The 24,662-nt window shown below is 44.6% G+C and overlaps 1 protein-coding gene across 1 annotated transcript; it reads right to left on the bottom strand.

Moving 5' to 3' along the window:
* Window positions 1-771: 771 nt before the first annotated feature.
* On the bottom strand, window positions 772-24,662 carry Lmnb1 (lamin B1). Its single transcript, XM_037197150.1, is given in 11 exon segments — window positions 772-1,030; window positions 3,906-4,013; window positions 6,265-6,384; window positions 10,940-11,044; window positions 12,394-12,619; window positions 13,789-14,009; window positions 18,792-18,917; window positions 20,407-20,486; window positions 20,489-20,576; window positions 23,877-24,002; window positions 24,487-24,662. Coding segments are annotated over 11 exon segments (1,362 nt in total). The 5' UTR covers window positions 24,607-24,662; the 3' UTR covers window positions 772-988.

Here is a 24,662-nt window from a genome sequence, read left to right as displayed (position 1 = left end):
ACTGTTTGAAACAGTCCCGTTGAATACAGTGACACCAGCCATAACATTATTTTCATTGCTACTTTATACTGTAATTTTGCTACTGTTATGACTCTTAATGTAAATATCTGATATGCAGGATATCTGATATACAACCCCTGTGAAATGATCATCTGACAACCCTCCCCCAAAGGGGTCAACACACACAGATTGAGAACCGCGGATCTAGAGTTAAAAAGGACAGCAGAGTAATAGTAAAACAGCTTTTTATTTGTTAATGTCGCATAAGAAATTTAAGCATGTTACACTATCTTAAAAAACACAACTAGAGCATTTGAAGAGACTCCCTCCCCCACCCTATCCCCGCCTGCCCCATCCCCTCATGAATCAAGAATTAAGAGAAATAGCTGAACATACACAGCTTTTCGAAACCTCCATCCAGAGTGCTTACATGACGGCTAGATTAATATTGCCTTCTTACAAAAATTTCCTTCTCTTTCTATTTAAAAAAAATTTGTAACCTTGATCACTTGGTACAAAAAAATTCCATACAAAAGTTCAATATATTGAAAAAGTTGCTTTCCCCCTCCCGAACAGCACCGTTTTATATAGAGCAGAGAATGATCAAGAGCAGACTGCCCAACTAGACAGAGCAATCTTCAAATTATGCCCGGACACGCAGTGGTATACTTACCCTCCCCATCCTTCCTTAAAAGAACTTAAAAAAAAAAAAAATACATACACACATACAAAAAAATGCCAAGCCGTGAGGGCCCCTTTCCAAACAGTACAGTTAGTTCAGTGTCAATATTCACATCTTGCAACAACGTGTATGGATAGGATTTCTTTTACAAAACTTTCAGTGTCAAAAAGGAAATTAAGGCCATCAGATTCGCAGCTTAAAAATTCACATAAAGGAAATACAAAAATATCCTGTGCTTCTGAGAAGGCTCTGCACTGTATCCAGGATTACCATGCTTCTGTCTCCGAAGACAGGTGAGTGACAGGTTCACATAATGGCACAGCTTCTATTGGATGTTCTTGGGGCTCCCTGGGGAGGGGGGAACAGAAAAAAGACTCAGCACTGACATCACAATGTTCTAAACACAAACCCTTTCAAACAGACACTAAACACCTGCACTGCCTACTTAAAATGGGCCTGGTCATTCTCACTCTTTTTAGCATTCTCCTAAGGGCTTACTTCAACAAATCCCACAACTGAGGTTTTTTTGTTTTTGTTTTTTTCTGAGACAGGGTTTCTCTGTGCAGTTTTGGTGCCTGTCCTAGATGTTGCTCTGTAGACCAGGCTGGCCTAGAACTCACAGAGATCTGCTTGGCTCTGCCTCCCAAGTGCTGGGATTAAAGGCGTGGGCCACCCAGCTCACAGCTGAGTTTTTAAAAACAAAGAACAAACAAACCAACAGCTGATCTAAGCCTGTAAACAAATAAGGATTTCTCACTTAACTCTGTAATTTTAAAGTCATTCTCCTATGTAGCTGAGCTGAAAACCACTGTGGTGAAATAGAAACTCAAGTTTGCTGAGGTTACAACCACAGCAAGAGCTGGGCTTAAATAAGGGGGGGAAAGGCGGCAAACGGGCTGGAGAGAGATGGCTCAGCGGTTATCAGAGGTTAAGCGCACGGCTGCTCTCCCTGGACGACCTGGGTCTGATGCCCTCTGTAACTTCGGTTCCAGGGATCCTATGCCCTCTTCTGGCCTCCACGGGTACTGCATGGGGAGGTGCAGGCAAAACATTCATACACATACGACAAAAAGGGTTTAAACCTTTAAAGACATTGCTCAGTGTCACTTGCCTAGCAAAACTTCCTCCCTGTGTGACTGTGACTCCTCCTAATTAAACTAAAACTGAAGGTTTTCAGTCTCCAGGGGACCGGATCACTGCCACTGTGCTCAGCAGCTCCAATCCTTCCTCTTTTGAACTCAGAGGTTACTATCGTCAGTGATCACAAGCACAGAGCCTCCAACACTGTGGACCTTTTCTTTTCTTCTCTCTCAAGTCTGCATTTACCTACTACTTTCTTAGCAGCTCTGGAGTCGGCCTCTACCTTACTTTGCCTAGTGATATATATTCCGACACTCCAGTTCTGCTTTGCTGCAGACTGTGGAGACGAGGGGCCTGGGCAATGTGAACCACACCAGCTCAGCAGCAGGCTTTCCCCTTTACCTCTCCCACAGCCCCAACAACACATCTGACAAAAGGTGGACTCAGCACCATCCACAAAGCACCCTAAGTAGTGGGGTGGACAGCTCAATGGGAGAGTTCTTCCCTAGCATGCAGGAGTGTCCTAGCTCCTGGCTCTGACAAAATTGACAAGACATTCCACACGTCTTGGTCCCTCCCTCCCTTCCCAAGTGCTGGCTAGCCTTGGCTTACTTCTAGGAAGGGCTCTGGGCCTAGCTTTTGGGAGGCCCAGGACTTGCATTTCCACCGTCTTTGCCAGCTGCTGTTCTGGAAGAAGCTTGGGCTGAACTAGTGAATCATGAGAACCACACTGGACGGGTCCTTTCAGCCCCAGCGCCGGCCGGTCACACCACAGACTCATCGGAACGAAGAATAACGGTTTCTAAGCCCAAGTCTGGTGCATTCCACTGACAGTTCCAACACTATCGCTTGTCCTTTCTTTAATACCCAAATAATGTCCTATCCTTCAGAACACTGGCTGTCCAAGTAGCATTTCCAACAGCTGTTTACAATGACACCAGAGGCCTAGAATGCCCTCTCCAGATCTGACCTGGTGAGATTCATGCAGATCACTGTGAGGTTTCCATGGACAGTAGGAAATGGATCCTGTGCTTGGTTCTCATTAAAGCCAAGTATAACATACTTAACTATGCCAGCAAAATGACAAGACATCCAGATGAAATGTGATCCCACAGGAGGTCACACGAGTGGGTTCCACACGTGAAGTCAGCTACCAGCAGGGCTAGCGAAGCAAGACTGGTGTCTGAGTGAGAATGCTCCCCACAGGTTCACACCTGAATGCTTGCTCAGTCACGGGGAGGGGAACCATTTACTGATGAGAAGGATCAGGAGGTGTGTGTGGTTGAAAGAGGTGTGTCTCCAAGGCCCGGGCCAGATTCAGTATCAATCTCTCTGTCTGTCTCTGTCTGTCTGTCTGTCTGTCTGTCTCTGTCTCTCTCGTTACAGATCAGGAGGTTCACTCTCAGCTCCTGGTCCAGCACCATGATAATAATAAACTTAAACTCTGAAACTGTAAGCAAGTTCCCAATTAAATGTTTTCTTTCTTAAGAGTTGCCTTGGTCATGGTGTCTCTACAGCAACAGAACACTGATTAAGAAACAAGGCCAACTTAGATTACAATTATGGAGACAAGAGATGGATTAATGATCACGCTCACAGCTTGAGAATATAAGCTAGAGGCTCATTAGTTATATTAATATATTTTTTCCAAATTTAATGAGTTAAGGCTGAATTTGGAGTTTATTTGAAGGGTTATACAAAGCCCGGGCATCAGCTGAACTCTCTTGCGATTACTAACAGCAGTGAAGTTGGCTCCACACTGGAGCTCAGTGTGACTCTAGGTTCTGTGTTCTGTTTAAGTTTATACATGAATGCTGCTCTCATTTAGTAACACAAACTTTTCAGAATCCAATGAATAAGCTTCAAGGCATACGATCTAATTAATCTGTGCACTTGTAACATAATGTCTAGAACAACACACCATCGATACCAGAAAACAAATGATGAAAGTCAAAGGTGACAGAAAACAATTGAACAGGGCTACTACCATCTTCTACTGCATCCAAGGTGCTGCCCTGAGCACTGCTGTGTTGAGCACACACCCAGCGGATGGACTGCTACTGCTCGGGGTCATGAGTAGCAAGGAAACCCACACAGTGAGTTTTCAGGCAAGTCCATTACTAAAAATTCAAACAAGTACTACCTGCTGGTAGAAACGCTCCTCCTCACCAACCACTCCAATGGGCTCTTCCTCCTCCTCTTCCTCTTCAGGTATGGTTGTCTTAAAGACTGTACTTCTCTGAGCAACCTCCTAAACGCAAGAAAGCAAACTTCAAGTCAGAAGCCACAGGAAAGAGGCCCTTTCCTTTGCTTAAGAACCAGCATTGCTCTAGCAAGGATGTTTAAGCCATTTGCATCAGCAGCTTTAGCTAGTGAATTTTGTGTAATTAGCAGCAGTTAGTAGACCTCCAATTTGTTCCTGCAGGGGAGCTACTGGGATCCAATTTGAAATACCTGCTGAGCAGTTTCTAACGCTTTTTATCCTGTTCTGTTACTGAAAATTCTGTGCAGTCCTCTGACATACTAAATTCTCTATACAACTCAACATGAGTTCTGCTTAAGATTTCAGCTCCTAGCAAAGAAAAGGTGCTAAGAAATGCTGATTAAAAGAAGCTGGAGGCCAAATGCTCTAACTCAAGGACCATGGTGGCAGCAGGACCACCTGAGCAGCCTGCAGACAAAGACAGCACCTTCCATTCGTCAGGAAATGGGAGCAGGACGGATTAGCACTAATTACTAGTACCGGAGCCCTGAGGTCCAGATGTATTGTAGGGAAACAGAGCTCTGACCATTCATAAGGAGCAACAGAAAGCACCTGTTTCCACTCTCTACTAAAAGGTTCAAATATAGGTTGCTCTGCTGAAGAATGCTTAGCTGGGCAAACGCTGCCATTCAAGCACAAGGCTAAGCTGATGGTCCAGCAGCTAGCAAAGAGTGTGTCCTACCTCTGTGGGTCTTTTCTATGTTGAACCTACAGATTGCAAGCCCAGTGCCACTTTGAGATCTTTGGCAGCAGTTAACTCTGCAGCTCACACACAATTGAGCCTGTATGATAATGAGTGTTCAGAGACAGGTAATGCCTGGGGGCACTCACCAACCTAAGACAGAGGGCCTGTGTGGCCTGGGCAGGTGTCTCCATGACTGGCAAGGTGACCTGATGACGTCCCACGCAACCCAAGTCAGAAACTCATTTTTTAACAAAAGGGGGACCTGTAGGTCCCTGGCCCCCATTTTGGGTAACCGTTGCCTTGCTTGCTGACCTTGACCTTGATATCCTCTCTGCTAATTCCCTGCCAGGTTCCACTCTCCTAAATGCTTAAGGGAAGTTCCTTGTCTGTATATCCTGAATAATGGGCGTTAACAGCTTAGATGCAAGATTGTAAAACATCAGTATCGAACTTCTGCCCTCCAGGGCTCTCCCATTGTGCTGTAAGCCTGTATTTAAGACCTCCTCCCTCCTTCAATAAATGACATTCAGCATTTAAAATTAATATATATATATTACATATATACCTACCTGCAAATGTAATCTATGAATACCACAAATGTGATTAATATCATGAGTGTAATTAATGAATATCATGAGTGTAATTTTAAAAATTAAAAAAAAAAAAAAAAAAAAAACCACAAGGGTATGTCCTAGAGAGTGCTTTGAGCATCCTAAGTCAAAGGTCACTCAAGAAAACTCCACAGCAGAATGACTTCCACAGAAGCTTATCTGAACTCTAACAGACTCCCTGGGTTATAAAACAAGACTAAGAAACCCAGAGACAGTATCACAAAGACAGTGTCCTGGAGCTGGCTTCACGTGAAGCCTATCCAAGGACATGCTCTGTAAACAAAACAAGGCTCTAGGACAGGTTCTGTGTGGACAGGAATTAGTGCATCAGGACGGAGGAAGTAGAGGCTCGGCCAGAAGCTTCAGTTCTGTGAAGCCCATCTTTACAAATAGTCAGTCAACCCCCAAGCACCAGTCTGTTTTAACTAAAACAATAGCATTTTACCTGAGTCCTTACAGCAAACATCAAATGCAGCTACAGTTCTTTGACAAGAATCCCAGGGCTCACATGGGTGAAAATACACACCACTATCTTACACTTAGTTTTCTGAGCACGGAGAACTAGTATAATAGGGTTCACCACACAAACATTTACTAGGCTAACAGTGTGAGCATTTACAAGGTTAACAGCATAAGCATTTACCAGGTAGACATTCTGTATCAGATGCTGTTTGGATAAAATGTGAACATTCTGAGTTGAAATTACTCAAAGTCCCGAAGTGTGCAGTAGAAACAGACCCTGACCAGGACCACTGGACCCTCGAGTATCTGCTGCCTGTCCCCTCGGAGACGCTCTATGTTCATGTGTGGTGCTTTCCACTTTCTCAGTTTCAATTACTTGGCAGCCTTGGTCTAACTGAAGCCTCGGGCACTTCACATTTCAATGGATTTCTGGCAAGAAGTCAGTCTGGTGAAATGGGGCCACAGTATCACTGTACCGTACCTCTCCCTGAGAATTTTTCAGTACAACCTTCACATCTTCACCAGTGCCCCAAGAGTTCTGGTTCTTCCAGATGAGGTCAGTTGGAGGACTGGCTGTGACTCCAGCATTTGCAGCCCATATCTGGAAGAGAGAAAGGACATCAGGACACCCGGAGCCCAACACTCACACACAACACTATACTTAAACTCTTCCTCTAGAGGTCTGTGAACTCTGTCTAGCTGCCTGTGGTCACCATAGCTGAGAGCTTCTGCAGGCCTCAGCTTCCTCACATGGCAAACATAGACTCATGAGCCCCTGAAATCAAGCTGCCACACTCTAGCCTAGCCATCCCACAAAACAGCTGACCCGGAACAAGTTACGATGGTACCTAGAATCGGTGGGATCGCTGCTGAAGTGACGACCGGTACAAAGGTGCCGCTCACTCACTGGTACCATTAACGACCCATCGCTCTGCGGCAGTGGTTCTCACCCTTCCTAAAGCCGTGACCCTTTACTACATACAGTTCCTCGTGGTGTGGTGACCCCCCATCATAACATTATTTCATTGCTACTTCATAACTGTAATTTTGCTACTGAGGGTGTCTAAGACCATCAGAAATATGTTTTCCAATGGTTGAGACCCACAGGTTGAGAACCTCTGCTCTATGGGCTTCATGGGTCACCCTTCCAAGAGACCCAGACACACATACATATACACATACACACATACATACATACACACATACACACATACATACATTCATGTACACACCCCTCCAATTTCGAGAACAGCTGATGTAGCTAGCAGCCTATCTGAAATATTCAGGAAGAGTAGCTCATCCCCAAGTGGAGACAGTGTCACAGTGCCCCAGCGCATCTCAGATTATGCTCCACAGAGAATGCAGGAAATGTTCCAGGTAAAACATAATTGCTATTGAAATAAACCAAAGAAAATAAATGCATTCCCTTCATCAGCATGGAAATTCTGCCATGTTTTTAAGTATTCTTGGCAGAAGTAAACAGGTGGAATGGAAATAACTGGCAATCAGAAAACGTAAGAACAGAGAGCTAGAGAGAGAGCTCAGCCGTCATGTGGGCACTGCTCTTGTAGAGAACCCAGGTTCAATTCCCACCAGGTTCAATTCCCAGTGTCCATATGGGCTGCTCACTGATCACATCCAACTCTAGTTTCAGGGCATCTGGGGTTGGCCCCCTGGGTATATGCATGTATGTGATGCACACCACCTTATACAGTAAAGACAAACATAACTTTTTTAAAAAAGGAAAAGAAAACCTAGGTAGAAATCCTAGACAAATCATTATACCTTTGTGGTATCACTGTCCTCAGAGGCAGACATAACCAGTCCTAATCTTACGGGGAAGTCTATGAATCACCACGAGAAATACCCCTTGCTCCCTCTAAGTCGCTCTCCTCTTAGAAAAACCAGGCTTTGTGGGGTTTCACTCCTGCAGCAGCAGTACCTAAACCCCATAAGGGGGTGCCTGGGCCTGTGTACCCCACAGAAACGGAGTTACTCCTCTAGTTCTGGGCAGAAAGGCCCATGGAAGCGTTGAGATCTTCCATGAGTATCAAAAATGCAATTTACCAGATGAAACTAAAATAGGCGTCAGGACCTGAGCCGACTTTCAGGCTCTTTTCACTATCTACACAGAATCACAGTTGGTTTAGTGTGAGTAGTAACATGTCAACATGTGGCTTAAGTGCCTGAAATGTGGCTAATTAAGTAAAATGCACCCCAGATCTCAGAACTTAGGAAACAGCTAACATTCTTAACTAATTGTTTTGTGTTGATATGGGGTTTTTGTTTGGGGGGCAGGGTATTTATTTTTTGAGACAGAGTTTCTTCTCTGTGTAGCCCTGGCTGTCCTAGAACTCACTATAGACAAGGCTGGCCTTAAACTCATAGGTCCACCTGCCTCGGCCTTCCTGGTGCTGAAACCAAAGGCAGGCACCACTATGCCCTGCTTTGATGATATTCTGAGCAAAATAGATTAAATACAGTCCCAGAATTAACTTTATACCTTTGTAAGTTTTTAAAATATAACAATAAATTTTTAAAAGCATACACAGGGTTTTCATCTCTGCTCCATCTTCAAACTGATCCCTGCATTTGCCTTGTACAATGTCACAGGAAAATCTCCCTCACGACTATGTCCCAAGAAGCTGATCACACTTAATGTGAGCTGAAGAAAAACTACACTACATTATCTCATACACAACACCTCCAGGAGCGATCTCAAGTCCCTGGGTACATCAGCGGTTAGGCAGATGATTGGCATAATGGCTCCACATTATGAGAGACAGAGAATATTCAAATCTAAACCTTCTGAATTAAAAGACCAAACTCTTTCAAACACATTATGCAGTTTCCTAAGACATATAATAGAACTAAGCAATCTTCTCTCATATAATTACTAAAGAGGAGAATAGAGCAGTTAGGATATTTGTTCTCATTTTCACCCATTATTACAAAATTAACACCTGCTATTTTCAGAGAGATGTCAAAGCTCTCTACACTTTAGAGAAGTTCTAACCTGCATTTTGAGCCTTTGATCTTAAACATTAAGGTTTGTTCTGATCAAAATTATAAATATGTGGGAGGCTAAGACAGAATTGTGAGCATTTCAAAGTCAGCCTAGGCTACAGAGGGAGCCCTAGGGGAGGGGGAGGGGGTGTGGTGCCAGCCTTTAACCCCAGCATTTGGGAGGCAGAGGCAAACTGAGCTCAGGGCCAGCCTGATATACACAAGTGCCAGGACAGCCAAGATTACAGACACCTTGTCTCAAGGGGGGAAAAAATGTTCTAAAAATAAGTACCTGTTTTCTTTTCTTTTTTTTTTTTTTTTTTTTTAATTTGGTTTTTCGAGACAGGGTTTTCTCTGTGTAGCTTTGCGCCTTTCCTGGAACTCACTTGGTGGCCCAGGCTGGCCTCGAACTCACAGAAATCCGCCTGACTCTGCCTCCCGAGTGCTGGGATTAAAGGCGTGTGCCACCACCGCCCGGCTTCTTTTTTTTTTTTTTTTTAAGTACCTGTTTTCTTGAAACAGGATCTCATATAGCCCAGGCTGGCCTCAGACTCACTGTGGAGCTATGAAGGACCTTAGCCTCCTGACTTCCAGTCCCCTAGTGCTAAGATTAAAAGTGTGTTCCCCACGCTCAGTAGCACTTATTATTTTTTCCCTAAGGAATCCATAAAAACAATGAGTAGTCACATCTACATTCGTCAAGGATGACGCCTTCTTTGAAATCAATAGTTAACAGATTTGACTGTTTCATAATTTGCTTGCTAAGTAAAAACAAAGTAATCTTTGTTAGCTGTATGATTTATACTTCTCCAAAACTCAATGCATTACTGTTTAAAATGTGTTTTAAACACATCAATAGAGAGCCCAGTTAGAGTAAGACCAGAATGGTGTTTAGCCCAGCACTCTGGATAACCAGGGAATTATCCCTGCCTGAGGACGTTTTTGGTTTTAGGGGCTGGGGGGGGGGGGGGGGGGTGTTATTCATTTGTGTAGTTGCTTCAGAGTCCAGAAGAGGGCGGTGTCAGTCTCCCTGAATTCCACGGGTGGTTCTAAACCAGCTGATATGGGTGCTGGGACTCAAACTGGTCCTCTAGAAAAGCAGCAAGTGGCTGTTTGGGGATTTTCAAGACTAGGTTTCTCTGTCTATCCCTGGCTATCTTGGAACTCTATAGACCAGGCTGGCCTCAAACTCAGAGATCTACCCGCCTCTCCCTTCCCGGCCCTGTACACCATGCCTGGCTTTTTTGTTTTCTTCCAATTATTTTTGATTTTTTTCACATGAGGTATTTTGAGCATATTCATGCCCCACACCTGGCTCCTCCCCCCCCCCCAGCCCTTCCCATCTAACTTTGGGATTACTTCCTTTCCTTCTGTCCCCAGCCAGCCAGTCTTAGGACTGGGGTGTGGCCAACCTCTCAGGAAACACATTATTAAAGGAAACTGAGTCTCCTTTTCCCATAGCTATCAAATGCCAATGGCGGCTCCTCAGCTAGTGGTGAGATTTCCTGTCTACCTTCCTCTATGCTGGGATTTCACTGTCTGGAGCTGCAGAAAGTGCTTGCAACTGGTCCATCTCCTCAGGCCAAGGACACTATCTGAGACAAAGTCTTGCTAATATGCTGACCAGGGTGGCTTTGAACTTACAATGTTTGGCATCAACCTCCCAAGTAGAAGAGTTGCAGGCATATGCAACCAACTATACCTGACTACTGAAGGACCTCTGTTAGAAATCCAGTCCTGCAACTCCAACCCTGCAAACAGGTAAGGTTAAGGCAGAGCCAAGATATCAGCTCATTCAAGTTTGTCAAGGTAACTGAGGCAGCTGCAGCTTTAGGCTGATGCGAGTATTAGCTTCCTACAACTCTTCACGCTGTACAGGACCCGGACTGCAGTAGAGACAAGTCGTTAAGCGGTAACATTTTATACCCACCGAAACAGACAAAACACAATGCAAACGTCAACTCTCTTCACCAGTCTTAAGGCAGAATTTTTAAGTCTTTAACAGCACACACAATACTCTATAATGTAAAGACAGTTTAAAGCCCATTTCTAAAAGGCTGCTCCTTCCTTCAAACTGTTGTTTGGTTTTGTTATAGCTATTTCATCTATGATTAAAATAATGAAGTTAAAGGATGACTGAGGTCACTTACTGTAACGGTCTGGCCTGCCTTCAGCACATATCTTGAGGTATATTTGTAACTGACTGATGTGTCTCCAATTTTTCTGATCATCTCCCAGCCTCCCATTGGTTGATCCTAGTCACAAGACACAATAAAACAAGGTTACTTCACATATACAGAAAACTATGAAATAATCAGATCCATGAACACATAAAGGCTCAGAGCTAAGGCCTTCCCATGATACACACTGAACTTTGTCACTCTGCAAGGAGTAACTTCATAACTGCTGCACCCCACCCAGAAGGGGACAAAACGGGAGAGGAAAATACAGAACCAAGGATGGTGTTCACTGCTAAGTCAGATGGGCCTTTATGATTTACAACACAATCCAGCCATCAAAACACAAACAAAACACCTAATGTCCGAAGACTCCATTTTGAATGTAGACACTCATGGCGGACAAAGGAGGGAATTTTGTTTTTGTTTTCTGCATCTGTGCCAGCTGTGCCCAAATTAAGCTGTTACTAAGCGTTTAAAAGCAAGCTAAAGAGGCACTAAGCCGGGCTGACTACTATCCACCCCAGCCCCAGCTGCCCAGTGAGGAGGTGTGTGGACAGCCAAGCAACCAGGCTCCACTCTGGGCTGAGGTTAGCTGCCCACTCCTGGCAGCTACTCTGTTTCCAAGTGGTGGCCACCAGCCCCCAGCCCAGTCTCTCCTGAAACTGCCCGTGCTCTCTGGATTATGTAAGCACATGTACATGCACAATAGTTCTAATAGGCTGGTGAGAAAGACGGCAACCCTAAACATAAGGTCAAGTGACATCCCCTCCCCTGTGCCCCGAGATCGCTTCCTCCAGCACCGACCTACATCTTCACAGCTCCTTCAGAACCAGAGCTCTTTAAAGTCCCAGTTCTAAACCTCAGAAATCCCTGCAGTGAATACTTCCTGTTCACACCAACTATTCCAAGATGGAGATTCATGTCATTACTATTTTTATATAAATCAGATCACGAACATCTGTTCATTCATTAACTTTGAGAGGAAAAAGCTCCTTCAACATACATGAGCCCACATCCTTCCCTAAAGCTATATTAATAACTGCAACTTCACCGACCTGGCTACGGAAACTTCTATTTCATCTTTGGGAGGGCTATGATGAAATGGCCAGATCTGGGTGAGGGATGGAGCAGATAAAGTTAGATTCACAAAGAAAATCTCAGGCTGGGAAGAGGGTTTACTGGGTAATGGTGAGTGCAATGTCAGAACCCCGCACGATGGGAGAGTGACTCTGACCTCCATACCCTGCTGTAGCACATGGACGCCATCCCCACCGCCACACTAAATAAACACAAGAAAGTTCTAGAACAAAGCAAATCTTCAGACCCCAGAAGACTATAAGAGTGAAGCACACAGATGGCGGAGAGCCATCACTGTCTACAGCAGAGCAGCCTGAGGAGACGGGTCGGTCCGTCCGTCCTTTTACCTGTTCCGAAGTGTTCTTCAAGCGGATGAACTTGCCATCAACATCGATCTCTTCAATGCACACACTGCCGGTGGCTGAGGCCGAGTGGGAGATGCTGACACTACTGCTGGCCTCCGACTCCTCCACATCAACTCTCTTCCGCTTCCCCCGAGTGGTGCGGACACTGCGGCTAGACGATGCTCGGGACACTGTCACCCGGGAAGAAGGACTTGGAGAGAGCTTTAACCTACACGGGGAAACAAGAGTTCTGCTGATGGACGGAGAACCTGATTCACCTAGGCTTCGGTCTTCATGGGCATTTCTAAAGCAAGGAACCCCTCACCATGTTAGACAATGCCAATAACTGCCTTACATACAGCAACATTTAGTCAAGCTGCGATATTCATATTGCATTACTAAAACATTTGAAATCTCCAATCAAAGAGTCCACTCAATATTTAAAGTGATAACAATAAATTGAGACCTATTTCTAGGGGCTGGAGAGGTGGCTCAGAGGTTAAAAGCACTGGCTGCTCTTTCAGAGGACCCAGGTTCCATTCCCAGAAACCACGGGGCTGGGGATTTACCTCAGTGGTAGAGTACTTGCCTAGCAAGCACAAGGCCCTGGGTTTGGTCCTCAGTTCCGGAAAAAAAAGAAAAAAGGAAAAAAAAAAAAAAAAGACAAAATAACAACAACAACAAAAAGACCAAAAAAAAAAAAAAGGAGAAAAAAAAAATCCCAGCAACCACATGGTGGCTCACAATCATCTATAATGAGATCTGGTGCCCTCTTCTGGCATGCAGGCATACATGCAGGCAGAACACTGTATACATAATAAATAAATAAATAAATAAATAAATAAATAAATAAATAAATAAATAAATTTTAAAAAACCTATTTCTACTTAAAACAAATGACAGAAAATTTCAAAGTCATTTTCCTCCTTTTCAAAAGAAATGCTTTCTTTTCCTTAAAAGTGAGAGGATTTAATAATGCAATTTCATTCCATTTAATACATTTGGAAATATGCTCTGAAAGAAATGTAAACCACTTACAATAGTTGTGTTATTCATGTTGGAGAATGCACTGGATTTTGTTTTTGTTTTGTTTTACAAGATGGGGTTTCTCTGTGTTAACAGTCCTGACTGTCCTGGAACTCACTTTGTAGACTAGACTGGCCTTGAACTCACAGAGCTCTCCTGAGTGCTGGGATTAAAGGTGTTGCGCCACCTCGCCCAGCTGCTCTGGGTTTCTTAGAGACACTTTGGAGTGTAGGGCAGTTCTTCACTATGACTCAGGTGTAAATGTCTGACTTAGAGCAGCCCTAAAACATTGGATATAAGAGAGACAAAGGGGAAGGAAAAAAAGCAGGAGCGAACCCAGCTTGTGGGCACGGGGATGCCAGAGAGCCTTACCGCTCTTCCTCGCCTTCTAAGAGTTTCCTGTAGGCGCTGATCTCCATGTCCAGGGCCAGCTTCACGTCAAGCAGCTGTTCATAATCGTTCAGCTGCTGCTGCATCTGGTCCCTGATCTCCGCCATCTCTCTCTCTTTGTCCGACAGCATGCGGCGAGAGTTGTCTTTCTCTTTAGCAAGCATGTCCTCCAATTCTTGAATCCGTTCCAAACACGCTCTAGACTTCAGAGTCAAAGGAGGACATTTACTTTCCAGGACCACTTCCCAAGAGTACAAGGCAGCTCTTTTAACCCATCTCCTAACGAGAGTGCAAACACAGCCTTGCAAGAGCGCTAACTCAGAGCTCAAAAGATCCTGACTGGGAGAAATTAAACCCAAATCCTAAATAAAAAAGTATAAAAGAAATAAATCATTTTATCTTTTAAGATATATAATACAGCTCTTATAAAAAGTCTTGGGTAACAGAAGCCTAAAAAGAAATATTCTCAAATTAAAGTTTGGAAATGTACATGTCAGTGTTCAGTATTAACCAAATAAACATTTACCCTACCCTACTGCTGTGGAGACCTCAAGTCTGACCTGTCCTCCAAGGCCCTCACTTCGAAACTAAAGAGCGGCAGGCATGCTCCTTCACAGAAGGAGCACTAGAGGGTATGTGAGAGCATGCTTTGGAGAGATGCCGGGGCACACTCTAAAGACAAGAAAAGGAGTCTGGCTACCACACTGAAGGTGCCAGTCTCTAGGGTAGCCCCACCATGTCCCGTTTGGTCACAGAGCACACGTGCCACATGGTGATGGTAAGATGTGACCAGAGTACAGAGGCTGTATCTGGCACACAGAGTGAAAAATCACACATCCTCTATCTATCGTGAAATTCATCTTTAAAACCTTGTAGCTCACTAGGTAATCATTCACCCGTTTCATGACAGAATTCATCTCAGGAGCCCCAGAAAGTGACAAGGGTAATCAGCTCAAAAAGAATGATGGAAGCCAAGGCCCTCAGAATCCCAAGTACCCACCCAAGTGACAGACAGGGACCTACTGTGGAAAATCTTCAATCTGGAGAAAGAAAGACACTGTAATAAATACTGCGCTACTAGAGTTTATTCTTTGAACAAGTACAGGCTCAAAATTGTAAACATGTAATGAGGTTCAACAAGTAACTAGATGATAAAAACCAAATTCCCCAGACTCGGGGGTTATAAACAGGTGAGAAAAGAAGCCAGGAGAACCCTGTAGTATCGTGAGACAGTGTGTGAGTTTCTGCTTAACTCACTATAAATACATATGACTAGAGAAGAGCAGTTACAGATTCTGTCTATGCTACGTTAGCAAGTGCACGTGTGCACGAGGGGTGTGTAACCTGTTCTATGAGAAGGTGTGTGCCTGTGTGCACAATTTACTTATGAGATGGCCCAGAAGCAGAGATACCAGTACCAAAAGCACACTTGTGTTTGCATGTGCAAGCATACCTGCACCTCATACCTACTCTTTGAGAAGGCGCACGTGTATGTGTGTGTGTGGTTAGGAGGGGGGTGTGTATAACCTGTGCTACAAGGCCCAGGGATGTGTGTGTGTGTGTGTGTGTGTGTGTGTGTGTGTGTGTGTGTACACATAAGGGTATAACTTGCTCTACGGGGGCTCAAGTGTGTGTTGGGGAGTGTATAACCTGTTCCGTGAGAAGGCCTGGATGTGTGGGTCGGGGGCCAACACTAACCCTGTCCTATAAGAGGGCTCAGAAGCAGAGACACCAGTGCACATTCCAGGGATAATTACTGGATAATTTACCATTATCCGGTAAAAAGAACAAGGAGAAAGGGCTGGGACACAGAAAATACATGGTAAACCTGAAGCATACTTTAAAATCAGGTAATGAGGTGATACTGGGATTGTAGCTCATAAAATGCACAAGGCCCTGGGTTCAATCCCCAGCAACACAAGAAAGCAAGTTGGGCTTAAGAGGTGGCTTGGCAGTTAAGAGCTTTCTAGAGCAATTCTACTGAATGACAATAGATCTCTCTCTCTAGGACATGGAGCTTATTAATTCTTGTCTGGGTGGGCCAGATGCAGGAAATGAAAGACCACTGACTATGAACAGTAAGAAATCAGAGTCTTGTCACTTTTTTAAAACTTTACTTTTATGGATCTGAGTGTTTTGCCTACATTCATGTATGTCACATGATGTGAGTGCCCGGTGCCCACGAAGGTCAGAAGGGGGTGTCAGATCCCCTGGAACTGGGGTCAGACAGTCTTGGATTGTCCTGGGGGTGCTGGGAACCAAATCCAGATCCTCTAAGAGAATGCTAAGGTTCTTAACCATCTCTGAGCCACTGTGCTGGCCCAGGTCTGATTTCTAATTCATAACACAATGACACTGGTTCATTTATGATACAGACGCAGTCAGTTCCCAGAGTCTGGGTGTTAGAAACACAGAAAGTTTCTCTAACCATGGGTGCTTCTGGTGTGCCACTGGGGACACTTGTAAGGTAGGCAGACTCAGACCAACCACAACTACTGTTCGAAATTCCTAGTGCCAAAATAATATTGCTATCATCTATATACTTCAACTTATCTTCTAGAAGTGTTTCTTGAAAGGTCACTTCAATCTTCAATTTAAGAACGTCAGGAGCCATGGGTCATTCACAGAAGGAAACCCTTATGACCCAACAGCAGCATGACGAAACTACCATGACTCAACAACACTCAGAAACACAAGAGAAAAGTATTAAACAGATCTTTTTTTTTCCTCTTTTCTAAGAGTGAAAACACTCACCAAAACCTCTTATCACGCTGGACACAGTGGCCCACACTTGCAGTCCCAGAGACAGGAAGGTTGGTTAAGCCTTAAGCCTTCCCAGGTTACCCAGCAAGTTCAATGAAACAAATGTGCGTGTGTTTCATTTATTCCTCAACAGGAACCCTTCTATCAGTGACGAGTAGAGGGAGATTCCCTCTACCCTGATAAACTAAAACCACAGTAGCTGAAGCGGATACTCGTCTCCTATCTACTAGAAACCCCAAGGGCGCCAGTTAAAATCCACTAAACTGAAAGCACTTAGAGGCAAGGAAGTAGACACATCAGAAAAACAAAAAGACTGAACTGGAGTCAGGACCTAGACCTGGTTCTAAGTCCCCAGATCACTGCTATTTAACCACAGTAAATCTCCGCCTCCTTGGCTGTAAAACAGCCTCAAGAGTCAAGAGAAGCAACAGCCGAATGAACAAGAGACAGGGATATGTGAGCACTATCTAATGGAGAGAACGGCTGCTATCAACTCATTGTAGGAGCACATGGCCCATTTCCAGAATAATGTTCCCCCCAAATTCACATTGGAAATCCTACTCTCCAACACGGCAATACTAAAAGAAAGGATCTTTCCATTGATCCCTATCGATAGAATTAGTACTTCCATAAAATAGGCTCTGGTAGTGACTGTATTTGCCCTTCGACCACAGGAAGAGAGGAGACAGCCCGATCTAAGGATATGGAAATGATCTCACCTCTTTTTTTCTCTGTAGCTTTGGAGCCTTTCTTGGAACACACTTGGTAGCCCAGGCTGGCCTCGAACTCACAGAGATTCACCTGCCCGCCTCCCGAGTGCTGGGATTAAAGGCATGTGCCACCACTGCACGACTTAAGATCTCAACATTTAATCTTCCCTGGTCTTAGTCTTCCCAATGCTGAACCAGGGCCTATGGAGCTAGCTCAGTCCATAAAGTGCTTGCCAAGCAATCTGAGGACCTGAGTGAGAGTGTGAGTTTGAGTGAGTGAGTGAGTGAGTGAGTGTGTGTGTGTGTAAACTTTGTAACATTCTGTTATAGCAGCCCAAAAGGACTAAGACAGATGGTGCAACAGAGAGCAAATTCCTCAGAGAAAATTTTCAACAAGAGTTGGGTATGAAGGGAATATGGGGAAGGAAGGGGGAAATCCCTGGTTACCCTGAAGCCTCTGGGCAAGTCATTAAACTCACTCTGTGGTTTGAGCAAGTGAACAGTCCATAGTTAGATGAAAGGTTCAAAATACTAGCAGAACAAACTAACTCTAAAGAAAGTTTTATGACAAAAGTAATAAAATGCACAAGGCAGCAATGTAAAAATCTGTGTTAACGGTTTCATGTGACTAATTTTCTGCTTTATTTCTAAAGCCCACAATACATGCTTTTATACTTAAAAAGATTTTGCTAAAAAGAAAAACAGGAAGAAAAGCCTGCTCAATAAAATAGCATAAAGTTTAAACAAGTTTCTCTGCTAAGGGGGAAAAAAACAAAACAAAAGGCCGGCGTTACTTCCCATGTCATTAAAGAGAGTGGCCATGCTGAACCCGAGTGTGAATCCTTGTATCGCTTTATCCAGCATCACCTCACAATGAAACTGACTGGAAGCCACATCCAGGCTACTTTACTTCACCTGGAGCATGCCACCACCATGGCAGGCAGCCAGTCAACAAGGAGAAACCAGTCACTTGTCACTGAGGCCAGTGACTGATTAATGACTCCAGAGATTCATAACCGCTGACTAATGTCAAGTGCAAGGAGAAAGAAGGCATTTCACTCACAATGTTTTTGTTGTTCTTCATTTTGGTTTCCAAGTGTGATGAAAAGGACTGAGCGGGAGCAGTACCGCTCAGTGTGTCCAGTGAGTGACCAGTAGATCGCCACATAACCTTCTAATTAATTAGGAATAAGGTACTGCTCAGGTGTCTCGGGGAGGAGACAGATGTTACGATGTAGCCCAGGCTATCCAGGAATAACCCAGGCTGGCCTTGAAAGTGCAGCAATCCTCTTACCCCTGCCTCTCAGGTGCTGGAATTACTGGTGTGCACCACCACAAAGCTGCAAGATGTTTATGCAATGAAAAAAATCTAGAAAAAAACCCGAGGGAGTATGTCTCATCTGTGACAGACGAAGAGGTGGAACAGGCAGGCAGAGCAGGTACACAGTGATGGCACAGGGGCCAGCCTGCCAGCGTACCCTCAGTTCTGCTCAGAGGCACGTGCCGACTCACCTCCTTCTGCAGGTTAGAAAGCTGTGAGGAGAGGCTCTCGATCCTCATGCGGCTCTCCATCAGTTCTTCCCGGGCACTGTTGACAGTGGAGGTGTTCATCTCTGAAGACAGCCTGGCATTCTCCAGCTGCAACAACAGGAGCCGGTCAGTCTCACCTAGTGAGTTACAACTGACAAACCAGGAAGCATGACTCACCAAGACATTGCAAACCTAAGCCCTGCTGGTAACTGGCTGACGAAACACAGGAAAATCATGGCTGGTCTGCTGACGTACATCGCCATGCACCTATCTTTTCAGACTCACTTCTAAAACTATGGATTTAAACAATTTCCATGTATCGAGGTCATTAACTCCGTTTATTTGTTCAGTCTTTCACCCGCTAAGCATTTACTATCTAGGGTAGCACTATCAAAGAAATGGCAATCAAAACTTGACTAAGTGATGTTTGTAAAGGAAACAGTTCATATTCCAAACCCCCCAGACCTAACACAGAATGGACTTTGTAACCAGATAGGCTCTTCCTTTCAGAAGCAAAAGCAGGTCTCACAAAAACAACGCATACATCTCCAAACACTCTGTGTGTGTGTGTGTGTGTGTGTGTGTGTGTGTGTGTGTGTGTAAAACAGAGGAGTGAGAAACAGAGACAGGAAGTATTTGTTTCTGTGTCCCTTCTCAGACCTCCAATCCAGTTTGTGGGATTCTCTGACTCCTGCACTGTCTAGGTCAAAGCCAGCACTCAGCAGGGCTGGGTGGCTGCAGGAACTCTTCACGAGGTCTCTCAAATGCAATGCCCATTACTACTGCATTAAATAACCAACACTCGACAGGAACAATGTGAGGCCAAGCAATGGAAATGATTTTAAATAACTCCATCAATTTTCTACCTCTGCCTCTAACTAGTATATCTAGTCATTTAACATTTAACATATGAGAGAAATCATTTGCAAACAAAACCCAAGACGTTATCATGTGAGCTGGTCATGTAAGTGGAATGTTACCACACTTCTGAAATGAAGAGTCAGATTTTTCCATCGTCCTTTCTATAAAACAAAACCACCCAAAGGGGACACATCCATAAGCACTGGCAATGTGACCGTGACAAGTAGCCGCAGTGTGCAGAAAGGCACCGGAAGTCCTTGGAACCGGAAAGCATTTGGCGCTTTGGGTTAACTACTCTGATGTGACAGGGTGGCCACGGACACAGACGTAAACCTTTACTTCTGGTAACACTAGAATAACCCCATTTTCATCTATATCCTAGTAGTGTTCATGAATAGCTATATGAAGCTACATTGAAAATATAGTCATTTTGTTTATTCCTAAATAAAGTCTGTCTTTTCTCTAATTTTTAAAAATGATTCCTGGGGCTGGAGAGAGAGCTCAGCAGGTAAGAGTTCTGGCTACTCTTCCAGACGACAAGCCAGGTTCCATCTCCAGCACCCACAGGGTGGCCCACAACCATCTCTAATTGTAGTTCCATGGAAGCCAATGCCCTTTTCTGGTATGCAGAAGTGCACACAGACAGAACACCGATATACATAAAATAGATGAACAAATAAAACCACCAATCTGTCAACTCTTCGGATGGCCGAGGCACCGGCTGACGAGCGCTCACCTTGGCGTGGTAGGTTTGCTCCAGCTCTTCCTTGTACAGCCTCACTTGAGCGTCATGCTGCTCTCTCATCTCATGTAGGCCTGCGCCAGCTTGTACTCATACTCAATCTGACGCCCAGAGTCCACCTCCACCAAACGGGTCTCGTGCTTCCTCCTTGTCTCGTTGATCTCCTGCGGGGAGAAAAAGACCATGAGACAGCTGCTCACGCGGCCACACTCGCACCAGCCTGAGTAACCCGAGAGCCGTCTGAGGCTTCATCCACTAACCTCCACCCTGTCCTGTCTCAGCACAGGCGGGCGATTACACTGCTGGCTTTCAGTTCTCAGCAGAACATCTCTGGGTGTAAGTAATGACATCATAATGATGGTACCTCAAGTCCCAGGAACTTCCCAGCTCTTCCCAGGGCACAGCTATTTCACTTCACTGATGGCCTGACAACTCACTACAGCGCCACGCAACTGTAGGGACCCAGACAACACACCACATCAAACACTAAACAGGGTTCGTGTTTCTAAGCTGCTCTACTGGCAATCCTATGGACAGTCCACCTCAAAGTTTCTACACAGTGATCTGTTTTCTTAGATACGGAATAGTTTACATGACTCAGCTTAGACTCTGATGTTACACTATTAGTAACAATGTACACAGGGTCTATTTTATAGCAATGTCACTTCACTAACTCAATCCACTAAAATACTACAGTAGTGGACTGAGTAGTTGTGATCCTTCACTATTTTAAGAAACCGTCCAAATAAACTGGGATAGGGAATTTGTGGCTAGCTACAGAAGCCCACTAATAAAAACTGCCCATTTTAGCTTCTCACTATGAACGTGTTTGTCTTGAGCTGCAATAATTAAAGAAGCCACAAGGGGGCACTACAACCCATTAAAGTTGTTTGTGTATCTTTGTATGGTGCTGGAGACCTCACAGGTTAAGTACATATTGTATCACTACATAACGCCTAGTCCTAACTTCCTGCTTATTTCTTCACGGTTCTCTTAATCATTAAAAAGACAATTATACTTGGGAAAAAAATCAGAAACCCCTGTGGAATACCCAGCTCTGCTCCCAACCTCCTGGAACTCAGGGTTGTTGGAGGAGCAAGTGCTACTTAAAGGATGAGGTTTAGCTGGAGAAAAGCTGAGCCCCTGCTACCTACAGGCATGTCCCTGTCAGCCTCCTCTGCTCTCTCTCTCCTTCCTCTTCCTGCCCCTTAACTGTTCCTAATGAAGAGGCTAAACCTGTCTGTTGGGCAGTGTCCACGATGCTGGAAAAGACCAAACATATTCCCCACTATAAAAAATACTGAATCATGTTGCTGTTGCCATTTCTCAATTGTTATCTTCTGTAGAAGAAACACTTCTAGGTTCTTCACCACTGACATTAAAATAACATACACAGTGGCAGAGCAGAGACAGCCGTAACTAAGCAAAACACACTATAAATCAACTTCAGTAATTCAATGCTTGGTAACGATTACAGAATAGTGCTGGCTACCAGTTCCATGGTACTTTTACCTGCAGTATTCAGTTTGATTCTTTCCATTCCTCACATGGAAAAATAAAAGAGAGCCAGTATTTTGTTTGTTCTTTACACAAAATACTTGTGTGGGCCCAAGATCCTTGAGAACAGTTCACATCTCAGTAGCCCAGCAGCCAGCTTGTCCCAGGATCTCCTGTTTGTCTCTAAGTGCTGGGGCTTGTTGGCTTTTTAATTATTGGGAGGTATGGTAGCTCATTCCTTTTTGTAAATTTATTTTTATGGGTATGGATGTTTTGTCTGCATACATGCCTAGTACTCATGGAGGCCAGAAGAGTGTTGGATCCCTAGGATGACATCATAGTCATGAGCCGCCATGTGGGTGCTGGGAATTGAACCCCGGTGCCTTGGGAGAGCAGCCAGTGCTCTTAACCACTGAGTGATCTCTACAGCCTGTTTGTATGACTTTGTCACGTGCTCGCTGGGGTCCTCACAATTGCATTGGAAGTGCATTATCCACTGAGCCATTTCCCTAGCCAGTATTCTATTTTAAATAAGAGACTGATTCAAGTTGTCCCCGAGGTCTGACTGCTTGTCCAGTTCACTTGGCACCAGCAACACCTGTTTTTTAATTTTATTTGCATGGATATTTTGCTTTCACGTACGCCTATGTGGTGCTTTTAAACCTTGTGCTCAAGGCCAGAAGGGAGACAGAGCCCCTGAAACTGGAGTTAAGAATGATAACCATCATATGGATGCTGGCACTTGAATCAGGGTCCCCTGGAAGAGCAGCCGGTGCTCCTAACCACTGAGCCATGTCTCCAGTCCCAACAATACTTATCCTAATTAAATACTATTCTTATAAAAATGAATCAATTCTTGTTATTTTCTCTAACTCCTTCAGTAAGTTTAGAATTATCACTAGCAAATGTTTGAAAAACAAACATACAAGAACACACTACCCTGAAAGGCACTACTTAATGGCTTATCTTCCCCTTAATTAATGCCGATGGGGTCGATCACTCAGAAACACACACTTCTCCTTCAGCATCACTGCTTGCTTTCTGGGAACAGCTGCCTTGCTGACCCTTCAACCACAGCAAGGACTGTCAATGCTACTCAAGTTTTACACACACACACACCTATAAATGCTGTGAGTAGCCAGACTGAGGCCACTAACGATTTCATCCCCTGCTGTTCAACTAGATTATGAAGGAGAATGCGGCTTCTGCCTTGTTCCACTCACTCTCTCATGGCTCTCTCTGAAGAAAGCACATCCTACGAAGCCGCGTGGAGAAGACAAGAGGCAAGGGGCTGACGGCTCCGGCCTCCAGTCAACAGCTGTGCTGGGAGCTCAGAGGTGCTTCTTCTAGCCCCGCTAAGGGCTAACAACACGCATGAGCCCAGCTTCCAGGTTCCTGACCTTTGAACAGTATGATGATCAAAGCCTGTGGTTCTCAATTGCTAAATTCGGAGCAATCTGTGGGGCAGCCATCACTAGTGCAACGCTTAAGCATTTTACAGTAAGCCGTGACAAAGCCTGTCAGAGGGGAACTAGAACTGTGTCCCCCCAGTGGCTTCAGGGGTTAGGTGCTTTTAGCACTGGTACCTTGTGCAGTTACCTGCAAAGTATCTCCATCCCCAAATCCTACCATCTCTTTATCAGCTATCTTTTCCTTATAGGCAAGAAATTACACCTTGTTTTTATCTTTATTTGGCATGGGGCTGTGTCACACACAAGTGGCCCGAACCCACACAGAGGTCAGAGGACAATCTGCAGGAGTAGGTTCCAGGCACCAAACCCAGGGTTTTGGGGTGGGGCAGCACATGCCTTTACCTGATAAGACATCTCACCAGCCCATTGTTTTCTCAGACTATGCTCAAACTCACTACATGACCTTGAAATCCTAACTCTCCTGTGCTAGGATTACAGATAGGAGCCACCACGCCCGATCTGTTTCCTTTGGAAAGAAAATTTTTATGTAGTTACCTCTTCGTACATATTTTTACGAAACTCCAAGTCCTCAGTAAGGCTCTGACAACGATTCTCCAAATCCACTTTAAGTAAAGTTTCATCTGCTAACTGCTTTTTAGCGGCGGATAAAGATGCTTCCAGCTATGATAAGGAAAAAGAATGATAAAGATTATATGGCAACCATCTGGTGATGAGTTAAGAAATTAATCAGATCAAGCACTAGAGTTCCTATATATTTCTTAACATGATTATGTCATTTTAACTTCAAGTCATTTGCTAGTTCTACCCCAGGACATCACCTCAGATCCCTTATCAAACGGTAGTGCTCAACAGAGGGAGAGGACAATCCTTCACGCTTCAGTGTTCCAGGACAATAATGAAAATGGCCTTGAAAGCGGAGAGGACGAGTGTACCCAAGAGAGCAGCAAGTTTTGCAAAACCCAGACCAGAAGGGACGAGAGGCTACCATGCTCTCTGCGTGTTAGCTACCAAGATTGTTCTTTGGGGAAGCCACCGAAGAACACAAATAGGGTTTATTTAAAAATAAAATAATAAATAAGTCCACAGACCATGGTTTCAGACTACCAACTCATCAGCCAAATGCGGGCCCGAGGCAGCATCTTACCTGGGCAATCTGATCCTTCAGATCCTCCAAATCTCCCTCTAAACTCTTTTTATCACCAAGGGCAGTAGCCAGCGCTGCATCCTTAGAGTTCAGTGCCGCCTCATACTCTCGAAGCTTCATCTGGGCTCCATTAAGATCCGATTCCTTCTTAGCATAACTGTAATATTAGAAAAGCA

This window comes from Peromyscus leucopus, chromosome 19, assembly GCF_004664715.2.
Source record: "Peromyscus leucopus breed LL Stock chromosome 19, UCI_PerLeu_2.1, whole genome shotgun sequence".
Classification (NCBI taxonomy): domain Eukaryota; kingdom Metazoa; phylum Chordata; class Mammalia; order Rodentia; family Cricetidae; genus Peromyscus; species Peromyscus leucopus.
This window is presented reverse-complemented; position numbering and strand designations above follow the sequence as displayed.